Source organism: Haematobia irritans, chromosome 4 (genome assembly GCF_050003625.1).
Source record: "Haematobia irritans isolate KBUSLIRL chromosome 4, ASM5000362v1, whole genome shotgun sequence".
NCBI lineage: Eukaryota > Metazoa > Arthropoda > Insecta > Diptera > Muscidae > Haematobia > Haematobia irritans.
The window spans coordinates 149,799,423-149,814,413 of NC_134400.1; the positions used below are offsets into that span (position 1 = coordinate 149,799,423).

The following is a 14,991-nucleotide window of genomic DNA, read 5'->3' on the forward strand; positions in this document are numbered from 1 at the left end:
ATCATTTTTTCTGTAATAAATAACACGAAAACTAATTTTTTGTTTTTCTTTTTCACAAAATCGACATTTTGGACAAATAAAATTTTTTTTTTGTTGAAAATATTTTCTTTAAATGTGAATTTAAACATTCCCTCAAAAACAATCTATAGCCGATTTGACTTTATTTTAGTTTACGAAAATTAGTTGAATGTACTTAATTTTTTTTTTTCAAATGCGATAAAGCATTCCTTACACAGAAAAAAAATTCACGAAAAATTTTCCAATGAAAGCCTTACAACAATGGTCCGATATCCACTTCAATTCCACTATTCACGTCAAATCCACGAACGTGAAAAATTGGTGTTCTTAATTTCCACGTTCACAAATCACCCAAAAATTCACTAAGGCGGAAATCAAAATAAGTGGAATCACTAGACTTATTATAATTTATTAGTTTTTTTAATTAAAAATGACACAGTTCTAATAAAACTCATTTCAAATTTTTTACGCGAGTACTTTTTTTAACCGGAAATACACCCATCTTGGACATAATTCGACTTTCACCAAGACTTTTGCAAGTGAATTGAGTTCACGAAAATTCCGGTGAAAGTGGATTGTTGGACACGAAAATCGTGGAATTGATTCACATTCACCTGGAAGTGGATTTGGGAACATGGGCATTAATTGAGTTTTAAAAAATATTCAATTAAAAATTTAATTGATTCAACAATTTTTTAATTGAAACTAAAATTAATAGTATCAATTAATTTTTTTAATTTCAATTAATTTCGTTATTGAAACAGAATTTGTTTGTGTATGTTTATTATTTTTTGCTATCTTTAATCTTTAAGGACATGCACTAAAAATGAAAGAAAAAAAATCTACAAATGAAGTGTCCAATTTTACCTAATTCTCAGTTCGCATAAATTAGTTAAATTAAATAATAGTTTTTTTTTTCTCAAATTACTTATATTAATTATTTTCGTACTATTATGCGCATTTTTTTTTTTTTTTGATTGGTTACATTTGGTCTGTCTTAAACTTCATACATCGCTAAAGGCATTTTAAAAAATTTTACCTCCTAATTTTTCCTTCAAAATATAAAATTTGTTTAAAGAACAGAAAAAACAGCTTTTTTATATATTTATTATTTTATTGATTTATTATTCACATTTTCTAAAAACAAACCCTAATGTTTTATTGTGGATTCATTTATTTTAGTGTTGAAATGATTGCCACTGATTAGTTTATTTCCCAAACTGGAATTTTGTTTGTCTAAAATTTTAGAGAAAAGAAAGAACATTTTTGTAGGATCGTGAGAGAAATTTGAGAATGTTTTATATACATTTTGTATAATTAAAAGACATTTATTAAAAAAAAATTATATTTAATTATAAAGAAAAAATTTTGAAAAACAAATATGAAAAATGTTTTAATTTCTCTGAAAATATTTTTTTATTGCAAAAAATGTTTTTTCATGTTGTTACCATTCGGATATATTTTTTTATAAATTTTGTAAAATTTTACCTTTCGTCCAGACGGAGAATCTAATGGCGGACCTTACATCTTATAAGCAATTACACTATGCCATGGGCCATATAGTTCTTATTGCCATCAGCAATTAATTATCGCTACAATCATCAACGCAGAAACAAAGCATAAAATCAAGCAGTTCTATTTCTTGAAAACATTGTAGGGCACACACAAGCCGGCGTAAAGAAACTTTATTTGAAGAAAACAAATCACTTTAGTCGGTTTGTACCAAATACAACTTTTGGAAACGGAAATAATGTAATTTTGCCAATATTCAAAAAATGTTAGTAAAATTTAGAATTATATAAAATTTTTACTACAAAACCTCAAAATATGTCTTATTTAAGTCACAAAAGCAAAAAAGTACAGTGCTTGATATAAACGAAATGGACTGTGATTTTGGAATATTTTTTTTTGTTGTAAAAATAAAACTTTTCTTTGGGTTATAAAGGTTTGAACTTTTCGAAAGAATTTAAAAAACTGCAAAAAAAAGAACAACGTTTGCGATATCCGTTTTCCAAATAGGTTTTTTTATTGTTCTATTCGAAACGTCTTTACGTAGAGATAAAATTCAAACCCTATTTTCTTAAGTTTATTCTTATTTTTTTTTTTGGTTTGTGAATTTGGAAATACTTAAATTGCATTACGTCTGAAAAGCTAATGTGAAATCAATGCAGCGGATACTTAAAAGGCCTTTCACAGACCCTTGTAAAATTCATTGCTTCTACGGTAATTTTGCACTACTTAGTGATCCAAGAAAAATTTCATTGGTTTTTTGACTACGTTTTTTTTTTCCTGGCTATACATTTGGTAAATTTACGGGCCACGTTGTGCAGGGATTATAATATACCTTATACGACAACAATATTTACATTTTTTACCGTGTAGGGTCAAACTGCTGGAATATCAAAACTCGTAATATGTCTTAATTTTAGACTGTATTAAGAATCTTAAGATCTTTGGAAACCAAATTATTTTTCTAGTAACCCATTCCATCGCAGACAATAGCAAATTACAATAAGCTGACTCTATATCTATAAAGTGCAAAACTTCCAAAAGAAAAATAAAAATTTCCAGATGCTGTTTACGAACCCAAGGTTAAAAACAATATGGATTTAGCGAAAAAAAAAATCTCAAAAATTGCCAAATCCCTATGATACTTAAGAAAATCGTAGGATATAAATTCGAAATCCTATCTAGAAAAAAAAACTATATATGTACATTTGTTTTAAAAACAACAAATAAATAATAAAACACACACACAAACAATGCTGAACTTAAAATTAAACGAAAATTATGACGAATAATTTAAAACGAAAACCTAACGATTTTGTTTCAATAACAAATATTCCCAAAAATAAAAGCAACGAAAAATTCCAAAAAGGAAACAAAAACTTTATTTTATGATGAATCCTAACGATTTTCTAAATAAAATTTTACTTGCCCCAAACATATTGCCTCAATTTTTTCTCAACTCTTCTTAAAAAAAAAAAAAAATATATATATATATATATATATATATATATATATATATATATATATATATATATATATATATATATATATATATATATATATATATATATATATATATATATATATATATATATATATATATATATATATATATATATATATATATATATATATATATATATATATATATATATATATATATATATATATATATATATCTTAATTTTTCTTTAAAATAAAAAATATAACAATGTATAATAATCACTTTTATCCATTTTAAATATTGAGATAAATAAGCTCTCTTGTATATCATTTTTTGTTTTTTGCTTCTTATAATAATTGTTAACAAAAATAAAATAAAATTATTTTTATTCATAAATATATGATGTTATTTATTATAATGTTATAATTAAGCTAAAACAAATAAATTAATAATCATAAAAGTATCAAGATACATTATTATGATTTCACAAAAAAAAAACAAATTAAATAAATTACTGAATACGAATACGTTAATCCAAGTGCTTAATTTGTACTCTTTTTACATAGCTATATTTGTGGGATATAACAATAAATAAATTAAATAAAGATAATTATATAAATATGAAAATGTTATTCCGTATATAAATATTATTTTAAATTAAATATATATATATAAACAAATTATTACATAACTAAAATAACTTGTTGTATTTATTTGGTTCTTTCAAATTTCGCCCCAAAGGCTCCAAACTAGAATGTTTAGAAATAAAATTTTGAGAAAATTTTCTATAGAAATAAAATTTTGACAAAGTTTTCTTTAAGAATACAAATTTAAGAAAATTTTTTATAGAAATAAAATTTTGACAAAATTTTCTAGAGAAATAAATTTTATTTCTATAGAAAATTTTGTCAACACTTTCTATAGAAATAAATTTTTGACAAAAAAATTTTATAGAAATAAAATTTTGTCAACATTTTCTATAGAAATAAAATTTTGACAAAGTTTTTTTTTTTTTAAATACAAATTTAAGAAAAGTGTTTATAGAAATAAAATTTTGACAAAATGTTCTATAGAAATAAATTTTTGACAAAAAATTTTTATAGAAATAAAATTTTGGCAAAATTTTCTGTAGAAATAAAATTTTGAGAAAATTTTCTATAGATTACAATTTTCACCAAATTTTCTATAGATTACAATTGTGACAAAATTGTGTATAGACATAACATTTTGAAAAAATGTTCTATAGAAATAAAATTTAGACAAAGTTTTCTTTAAAAATACAATTTTAAGAAAATTTGTTTATAGAAATAAAATTTTGACAAAATTTTCTATAGAAATAAAACTTATGTGCGTGAAGATAAATTGTAAATTTAACTAGTCGAGACACAAACCAGGTAGTTTTTGCCTGCGCACCTAATGGGTTAATTACAATTTGGGGAGATAAAATATTTAATGAAATTCAGCACTTTCCAACATATTTGCGCAAAGTATTTTGGTATTAAACGAAAGATCTTGACAAGTACTATAAATGCAAGTGGTTGTCATGTTCGAAAGCGTCCCATAAATGTTAGTTTTGCAGCTATATTTTAAAAGTCAGTTTGTCCAACTTGAAATAAAGTTAAACTACGCCCACTGTGCAATACCTGCTCTAGATTTTTTGGTATCAAATGAAAGCTCTTGATGAGTACTATAAATCCAAGTGGTTGTTATATTCGAAAGCATCATAAAAATATCGATTTTTATCAAAAAGAAACTTAGTTTGCACGAAGTTACAATATAGGACACCCGTGCCCACTGTGCAAAACCTGCTCTAGATTTTTTGGTATCAAATGAAAGCTCTTGACGAGTACTACAAATGCAAGTAGTTTTTATTTTCTAAAACATCCCAGAAATGTAGGTTTTTGTTAATTTTTTTTAAATTTAATCGCCACAATTTGAAATAAAACTGAAATGCGCCCACTGTGCAATACCTGCTCTAGATTTTTTGGTATAAAATGAAAGCTCTTGATGAGTACTATAAATCCAAGTGGTTGTTATATTCGAAAGCATCATAAAAATATCGATTTTTATCAAAAAGAAAATTACTTTTTTAGAATTTCAAGAAAAGTGCACATTGGCCCACTGTGCAACACCTGCTCTACAGTGTTTGGTATCAAATGAAAACTCTTGATGAGTACTATAAATGCAAGTGGTTTTTATTTTCGAAAGTTTCCCAAAAAAAAAATTGTTTTGAGCAAAAGTAAAATTAATTTGCGAAATTTTAGAAAATATCGCACCAGCGCCCACTGTGCAAAACCTGCTCTAGATTTTTTGGTATCAAATGAAAGCTCTTGACGAGTACTATCAGTTTTATTTCAAATTGTGGCGATTAAATTTAAAAAAAATTAACAAAAACCTAAATTTCTGGGATGTTTTAGAAAATAAAAACTACTTGCATTTGTAGTACTCGTCAAGAGCTTTCATTTGATACCAAAAAATCTAGAGCAGGTTTTGCACAGTGGGCACGGGTGTACTATATTGTAACTTCGTGCAAACTAAGTTTCTTTTTGATAAAAATCGATACTTCTGTGATGCTTTCGAATATAACAACCACTTGGATTTATAGTACTCATCAAGAGCTTTCATTTGATACCAAAAAATCTAGAGCAGGTATTGCACAGTGGGCCCGCGTGCACTATATTTTAAATTCTGACATATTAATTATATTTTTGATAAAAATCGACATTTCTATGATGCTTTCGAACATGACAACCACTTGCGTTTATAGTACTCGTCAAGAGCTTTCATTTGATACCAAAAAATCTAGAGCAGGTTTTGCACAGTGGGCGCTGGTGCGATATTTTCTAAAATTTCGCAAATTAATTTTACTTTTGCTTAAAACAATTTTTTTGGGAAACTTTCGAAAATAAAAACCACTTGCATTTATAGTACTCATCAAGAGTTTTCATTTGATACCAAACACTGTAGAGCAGGTGTTGCACAGTGGGCCAATGTGCACTTTTTTTGAAATTCTAAAAAAGTAATTTTCTTTTTGATAAAAATCGATATTTTTATGATGCTTTCGAATATAACAACCACTTGGATTTATAGTACTCATCAAGAGCTTTCATTTGATACCAAAAAATCTAGAGCAGGTATTGCACAGTGGGCGTAGTTTAACTTTATTTCAAGTTGGACAAACTGACTTTTAAAATATAGCTGCAAAACTAACATTTATGGGACGCTTTCGAACATGACAACCACTTGCATTTATAGTACTTGTCAAGATCTTTCGTTTAATATCAAAATATATTGCGCAAATGTGTTGTAAAGTGCTGAATTTCATTAAATATTTTATCTCTCCAAATTGTAATTAACCCATTAGGTGCGCAGGCAAAAACTACCTGGTTTGTGTCTCGACTAGTTAAATTTACAATTTATCTTCACGCACATATAAAATTTTGACAAAATTTTCTATAGAAATAAAATTTTGACAAAATTTTCTATAGAAATAAAATTTTCTATAGACATAAAATTTTGACAAAATTTTCTTTAGAAATAACATTTTCTATAGAAATAAAATTTTGAGAAATTTTTCATTAGATTACAATTTTCACCAAATTTTCTATAGATTACAATTTTGACAAAATTTTGTATAGAAATAAAATTTTGACAAAATTTTCTATAGAAATAAAATTTTGACAAAATTTTCTATAGAAATAAAATTTTGACAAAATTTTCTATAGAAATAAAATTTTGACAAAAAATTTTTATAGAAATAAAATTTTGGCAAAATTTTCTCTAGAAATAAAATTTTGGTAAAATTTTCTCTAGAAATAAAATTTTCTATAGAAACAAAATTTTGAGAAAGTTTTCTATTGATTACAATTTTCACCAAATTTTCTATAGATTACAATGTTCACCAAATTTTCTATAGAAATAAAATTTAGACAAAGTTTTCTTTAAAAATACAATTTTAAGAAATTTTTTTATAGAAATAAAATTTTAACAAAATTTTCTATAGAAATAAAATTTTGACCAAATTTCTCTAGAAATAAAATTTTGAGAAAATTTTCTATAGATTACAATTTTCACCATAGAACTATAGAACTATAGATTACAATTTTGACAAAATTTTGTATCGAAATAAAATTTTGACAAAATTTTGTATAGAAATAAAATTTTGACAACGTTTTCTTTAAAAATACAATTTTAAGAAAAAATTTTATAGAAATAAAATTGTGATAATATTTACTATAGAAATAAAATTTTGGCAAAATTTCCTCTAGAAATAAAATTTTCTATAGAAATAAAATTTTGCGAAAACTTTCTATAGATTACAATTTTGACAAAATTTTTTTATAAAAATAAAATTTTAACAAAATTTTCTATAGAAATATAATTTAGACAAAGTTTTCTTTAAAAATACAACTTTAAGAAAATTTTTTTATAGAAATAAAATTTTGACAAAATTTTCTAGAGAAATACATTTTATTTCTATAGAAAATTTTGTCAACATTTTCTATAGAAATAAAATTTTGACAACGTTTTCTTTAAAACTACAAATTTAAGAAAATTGTTTATAGAAATAAAATTTTGACAAAAATTTTTATAGAAATACATTTTTTGCAAAGTTTTCTCTAGAAATAAAATGTTGAGAAAATTTTCTATCGATTACAATTTTCACCAAATTCTCTATAGATTACAATTTTGACAAAATTTTGTATAGAAATAAAATTTTGACAAAATTGTCTATAGAAATAAAATTTTGACAATGTTTTCTTTAAAAATATAATTTTAAAAAATTTTAAGAAAGAGATATGCTGGCAAATTTGTTTAGGCAGTAGCCGACTATCAAACCCTTTTTCGGGAGGTTCAAGTGTAGTTCACGTTGGGTTGAGTGAATTACCCGAATTTATTCTGATAATTGGTTGATAGTTTTGCTGCAAGTAGAGGATGCTGATGAGGAATGTGGTAATTCAGAAACAGCTGTACATCCAACCATCTTGCAGTCTATAGTGCTTGCCCAAATAAATTTGACAAGCATACTTTTCTTCTGTTGGTTAAGCTACACTTGTAGTTTAGTCAATGCATGGCTTTAAGCTGAGATCAAAAAAACAACAATAAAATTTTTTTTATATAAATAAAATTTTGACAAAATTTTCTATAGAAATAGCATTTAGACAAAATTTTCAGTAGAAATAAAATTTTGACAAAATTTTCTATAGAAATAAAATTTTTATAAAGTTTTCATCTTTCTTGATAGATGACAGAAATCTAGCCTACAAACGCTGGAAACGTTATAAAACTCCGCACTTACATAATATCTTTAAAAGCGCAAGAAAACTAGTAGTAAAACATATTAACATGGCGAAAAATTCATATTTTCAAGAAAGATTCCGGAAAGCCGTTGATTCTAAAAGTGGAAAGAAATTCGTAACATCGGCATTTGGTCCGAAGTACATGTACCAAATAAATTTGAAATTGATATTAATGAGCTGAATAAACGTTTTGCTAACATCGAATCAACGCCACCTTCTCCAGAAATTTATGACCAAATGTCTACTGCACCTATTGAAAATCCATTTACATTTCGATGTGTTGACCAGAATGAAGTTTATGAAAGCATCGAGTATATTAAGTCTAACGCCACAGGTCTAGATGAAATAAATCCACGATTTTTAAAAATACTGATTCCTAGACTGTTACCGTACATTTCACATATTTTCAATACTGCACTAACAAAATCAAATTTTCCTAATGAATGGAAAGTTGCGAAAATAATCCCAATACCCAAGAATAATAATGAGTATAGGCCTATAGCCATACTACCGTTTTTGTCGAAAGCTCTGGAACGAATCATGTCTCTTCAGATGATCAAATTTATAGAGAGCAACAACTTATTAACTGACAGACAGTCTGGCTTTCGGATAAGGAGGAGCTGTACAACCGCTCTTATAGATGTAATTGAGGACATACGCCATAACATGGATGAAAAAATGGTATCTTTCTTAGTTCTTCTGGACCACAGCAAAGCCTTTGATACTGTCGACCATCACATTTTAATTACTAAACTTAACAAACTATTTCACTTTTCTGACTCGGCATGTAAGCTTCTATCTTCGTATTTGTCAAACAGAACACAAGCGGTTACTTCAGATAACGTATGTTCTAGTATGTTGGAATTAACCAAAGGTGTCCCTCAAGGATCTATACTTGGGCCTTTATTGTTTTCTATATATATAAACGACCTACCAGACGTGCTAACCTTTTAACAATTTACAAGCGAAAAACTACAGAACTGGATAACATCAGCATTAAACTCAACAAGAGTATCATACCCAGTGTAGTTACTGCCACAAATTTAGGATTAATGTTTAATTCAAATTTGAATTGGACCAATCACATAAATCGAAATATTGGAATGGTGTATGGGATGCTACGAAATTTATGGGCTGTACGCATGAGCACATCTTTTGAGATTCGAATGTTGCTGGCAAAATCTTACCTAATCTCTACTCTTTTATATGGCAGTGAAATCTTCGGTAGCTGTAACTACAACGATAGTCGCAGACTTCAAGTTATCATCAATGACATAACTAGATATGTATACAATCGGAAACGGTACGAAAGTATATCACAATATACACATCAAATATTTAATGTGTCGTTTAAAAATTATTTGAATATAAAAAGCCTTGTTCTGCTACATAATATCATAAACACTGGTGAACGTGAATACTTATTTAACCGACTGAAATTTGCTCGCTCACAGAGAGGAATGAAACTTATAACACCTAGAATGGCATGTCTAAATTCAGAAAGACAATTTCTTCCCTCTACAATAAGTTCTTCTTGTTGTGTTGGTTTACAAATATAAATAAATAAAATAAAAAAAAAAATAAAAATAAAATAAATAAAAATAGAATTTTAAGAATTTTTTTTTATAGAAATAAAATTTTGACAAAATTTTCTATAGAAATAAAATTTTAACAAAATTTTCCATAGATTTAAAATTATGACAAAATTTTCCATAGATTTAAAATTTTGGCAAAATATTCAGTAGAAATAAAATTTGGCAAAATTTTCTCTAGAAATTTGACAAAATTTTCTATAGAAATAAAATGTAGACGAAATTTTCTATAGAAATAAAATTTAGACAAATTTTTCTATAGATAAAAATTTTGAAAAAAAAAAAATTTCTATAGAAATGAAACTTTGAAACATTTCTATAGAAATGAAATTTTGAGAAAATTTTCTAGAGACATACAATTTTGACAAAATTTTCTATAGAAATAAAATTTTGAAAAAAATTTTCTATAGAAATTAAACTTTCAAAAAAATTTCTATAGGAATAAAATTTTGAGAAAATTTTCTAGAGAAATACAATTTTGACAAAATTTTCTATACAAATAAAATTTTTACAAAATTTTGTATAGAAATAAAATTTTGAAAAAAATGGTTTTAAGCTGAGATCAAAACAACAAATATGATTGAAGAAGAAACCAACAACAAAAAACAAAACGAATGAAGTAAGAGGAAGCACGCTCGAAATAAACCCAGCCAACTGTACTCAAATCGATGATTTGACATTGGCATAGCAAAAGAGAGATGTTTGTACAAACATTTATTTCTGCAAAAGCCGACTATTATAAACCATAAACTACCAGAATGTTGAAAATGTTGATAGTTTTGCTGCAAGTAGAGGATGCTGATGAGGAATGTGGTAATTCCGAAACGTGCGTCCAATGGTTTTGAGCTGAGATCAAAACAACAAATATGATTGAAGAACAAACCAACAGCAAAAAACAAATAAAAAAAATTCTAAAGAAATAATTTTGTTTTTCCAATAGGTGATACTATTGGTGATACTATTCATTGGTTCTTGAAATTTGTACTAAAAATCCAACAATTGTTATAAACGAAAAATATATCTAAAAGTGATAAATCATATGAATTAATGATTTTCTTGGGTGGATTTTCTTTCTTCTAGAATTTCCTATCAATGTAAACTACGTGTCTGAGTCATTTAAATTAAACTAAAATTTGCTTAGCATGCAGCAATGATAATTCATGTTTTGAAAGAAAAAGAAACTACTTGCTTCTTTATTATACCCTTCACCACTACTGTGGTACAGGGTATAATAAGTTTGTGCATTTTTTTATTATTATTTTTTTTTTACATTTTTATAAGCTTGAATTAAATGTAAACCTACTAATTGTTCGAAACTAATCAAACTGTGAACTTGCATTTTTTTTCCTTTTCCATTCCTAAGATGAACACAGGAATCTGTAAAGAAATTGAGTTCAACCAAGAGTAATAATTCCAGGTAAGTGGATAAATGAAAAGCATGAAGGATGCATGCAGTTAAGCACTAATAGCCACCAACAGCAAGCCTTATTCCCATAAAAATATCATAAATCCCACAAAAAAAATCTAGGAAACTAATTTGTTTTTTATTTACTAATTTCTCTCCTTAGCGTCTACATCCAGAGGCTTAGCTCCTGGAAATGAACCAAGCCACGGTATCGGCGGTATTCTTAAATCAAAATCTAGTGTTATGGGTGGCATCGGTCTATTGCCCACTGATCTTAGCAATGAATTGAAAAATCGCCTTAAATCTTCACAGAATTCTTCCGTTATGAATTTACGCAAGTCGGCAACGACCAATAATGCGGTACGGGATCTACAAGAACAACAACAACCACCGATGCCTGTAATGGCAAGTTCGAGATCGTCGGCTGAAACTTCGGGTCAACACGACGATGCTGTTAGCTTAGTGCGTAATCTAACAAATCTCGGTAAACCACCACAATTAAGAGATCCCATGAAAACGGAACCGGATATTGCTTCCGCGTCGGAGGGTGAAAGCTCGGGTGGTCGTGAAGTATCGGAAATTATTAAGAATAGTGCTGTTGCACGTAGGCGTAAATTCAATGAAGGGTAAGTTCAGGCCTATTACATGGTGAATCTGAAACACAAGGTCTTGAAAGACGAAAATATTTATGTCATTAGTTAGATTTACACAATTTTATTTAAGGAATGCATTGAGAGTTCTTAATTGGATTTGTTCCATTTGATCGGGTCAATTGAAAACTTAACACTTAAGTAAAAATTTTCTCTAACATACATATTGATGTAAATAAATGCTATGTATTAAAAATGAATGTTTTGTAAAAGTTACGAGAAAACAAAAGTAACAACATGAACTGTGAAACTTATCTCTGTAGTCTAACAATTGTAGTTATAAGCTTTATTTTTGTACTAACATTTCAGTAAGGTTAAGCCATTTCAAATAAAATAATTTATAAAAAAAAATTAACTAAGGAAAATCAATATTTCGAAATCTTACATAAAGCATCCTTAATTTCTGGACACTAAATTTACACAATAATGAAGACACATTTCTTTAAATTGTAATAATTCTTTTGGTCGCAATTTATTGTTCAAGTATAAACATTTAAATTATTTATTTATTTATAAGGCGCCGGGTGAAATTTTCAAATTTTTCGTAAACTTGGAATATCGTGAAAAGGAAAGGAAAAGGTTACACTAAAAAAAAAAACTATTTACGTGATATTAAAGATTACGCAACCTAAATTTTAGGATGAGAAATGTACAAAATACTAAGGACAAATTTCTTTAAAATTATGAAATTTTAATTAAAATAAAGTTTATAATCTTTGCTTCAAAAATTTTTTTTTATTAATTTTAGGACACAAATTTTGTAAATTTTTAATTTAATGACGCATGTCTTTGAACTAAGGTTAAATTACCTTAAAGTAAAGAAACACATTTTTGATTTGAAGAAATTGTCCTTAAATTAACTGAAATATTGAAATTTTAGATTTAAAATAAAAAAGGCTAAGACTTATTTTGAGGATTTAGCGTCTTTGGTTTAAAGTTTTTTTTTTTTGGGAATTAAGAAAACAGTTTTTACTTTGATTTATCCAATATAATTTGCATTTTTTAACCGGAATTTGTCTAATCGTGAGTAACTTTATTCATAAATCGCGAAAATAGAATGAAAATTTGATAAATGAGTTCTGTATCCTAATTTTAATTTTATTTGTCCTAAATTTAAAGCCAAATAGATCGCTAAAAAAAATTCTTTATTAAAAAAAAAAAGAAGCAGCATCTTTGACTCGGAATCAATACCAACAACCTTAAGGGAATGTCAAAATTTTTGGATCAAAGTAAACTTTTTTTTGAGTGTATATGTAGGCTATACCAAAACATGCACCGATGTACACCAATGTGTGCACACCTATTTGTGGTCCTAAAATACTTCTAGATTTCCAATTCGGGGAAATCCGATAAAAACGACAGTTTCCAGAAGCCCAAGAAGTAAAATCGGGAGATCGGTCTATATGGAGCTATACCAAAATATGCACACCATTCTGCGCACCTAAAAAACTAGATTTCTTTGTATTTATAATTTATCGATCGATAGCTATGTATTAGAAGTATAGGAAAATCTAAGTCATTCTTACAAGTTTTCGTCTTAGCACGATTGACGATTTTATAAGGAAAATGTTGGTATATTAACCATTTTTGCCAATGTAAGAAAAACATCTATATGGGAGTTATATCTAAATCTGAACCGATTTCACACTTTACGACACTATCAATTGCACTCCTTGGGCAAAATTTAAAGTAAATCAGACTGAAATTCTGGCTTCTCGAGCCATATTAGTAGATATCAGCCGAACGATATATATGGGAGCTATATCTAAAACTGAACCGATTTCTTCCAAAATCAATAGGGTTCTATTTTGACCCAAAATACATACTTGTACACAATTTAAAGTCGAATGGACTAAAATTGCCACCCAGACTTTGATTACAAAAATGTATTCACAGAGAGACGGACATGGCTAGATCGACTCAGAGGCCGGCCCTGAGCAATATTGCCAAAGACACCATATGTCTGTCTCGTCCCCTTCTGTGTGTTGCAAACATATGCACTCTGGAGTCTGAGTCGAGACTGATGAATAATGCTGGAGTGAGAGTTCGAGGCGAGTAAAATCGGCTGGACTGTACAGCCCTGGTTATTCTAAGAGTAATCTATTGATGGTTTTTCCATCGGATATATTTAATTATTTGCCATACTGGATCCAAAATTTTGATCTTCCCCTTATAGATTTTGGTATAGATTCCGATGCAATGATGCGGTTTATTTGGATTAAAGACATTTTTAGGAAGCTATCTAACTTTAAATCTAAATAAAGTTATTCACGTACTTATAAATGTAAGTTTAACAAGTAAAGAAAGTCTAAAGTCGGGCGGGGCCGACTATATTATACCCTGCACCACTTTGTAGATCTAAATCTTCGATACCATATCACAACTGTCAAATGTGTTGGGGCTTATATAAAGGTTTGTCCCAAATACATACATTTAAATATCACTCGATCTGGACAGAATTTGATAGACTTCTACAAAATCTATAGACTCAAAATTTAAGTCGACTAATGCACTAGGGTGGAACACAATGTTAGTAAAAAACAAGTAAGTAAAGTCTAAAGTCGGGCGGGGCTGACTATATTATACCCTTCACCACTATATAGGCCAAAATTTGTGTTACTATCTCAACTACTTCACATTTGCTGGAAGCTATATATAGGAGACAATTTTATTACTTCTACTAAATCTCTAGAATTAAAATTTAAATCGGCTAACGCTATCCAGTTAATTGGAGGAAACTTCCATTGAAAATGGGTCTAAAATGTGTAACAGTCTACCATATTTCCCCAACTCTGGTGTACGAGTGTTATATATGGGAGCTATATATAATCTGAACCGATTTTGACTAAATTTGCATGTATAGTTAGAATAATAATTCTGCTATCTATGCGAAATTTCATGTAAATGGGAGTATAACTTTGGCCCTTTGGTCATATGAGTGCAAATCGGACGGAAGATATATATGGGAGCCATATCTTAATCAGAATCGATTTTGACCGTATTTGGCACATACAATAGTATCGTTAAAAGTACCGCTTGTGCAAAATTTGAATTAAGTCAGGGCAAAACTCTG

General features: G+C 27.6%; 1 protein-coding gene across 18 annotated transcripts in view; it reads left to right on the forward strand.

Moving 5' to 3' along the window:
* Svil (Supervillin) overlaps positions 1-14,991 on the forward strand; it is a 1,072,938-nt gene that overhangs the window by 738,735 nt on the left and 319,212 nt on the right. For 17 of the 18 annotated variants that reach the window (XM_075304572.1, XM_075304568.1, XM_075304567.1 and 14 more), the window contains one exon: positions 11,432-11,894. In XM_075304572.1, coding sequence (XP_075160687.1) covers positions 11,432-11,894 — 463 coding nt within the window. Of the gene's footprint in view, positions 1-11,248; positions 11,281-11,431; positions 11,895-14,991 lie in introns of those variants that run through there. The other variant, XM_075304586.1, reaches the window with a different exon arrangement.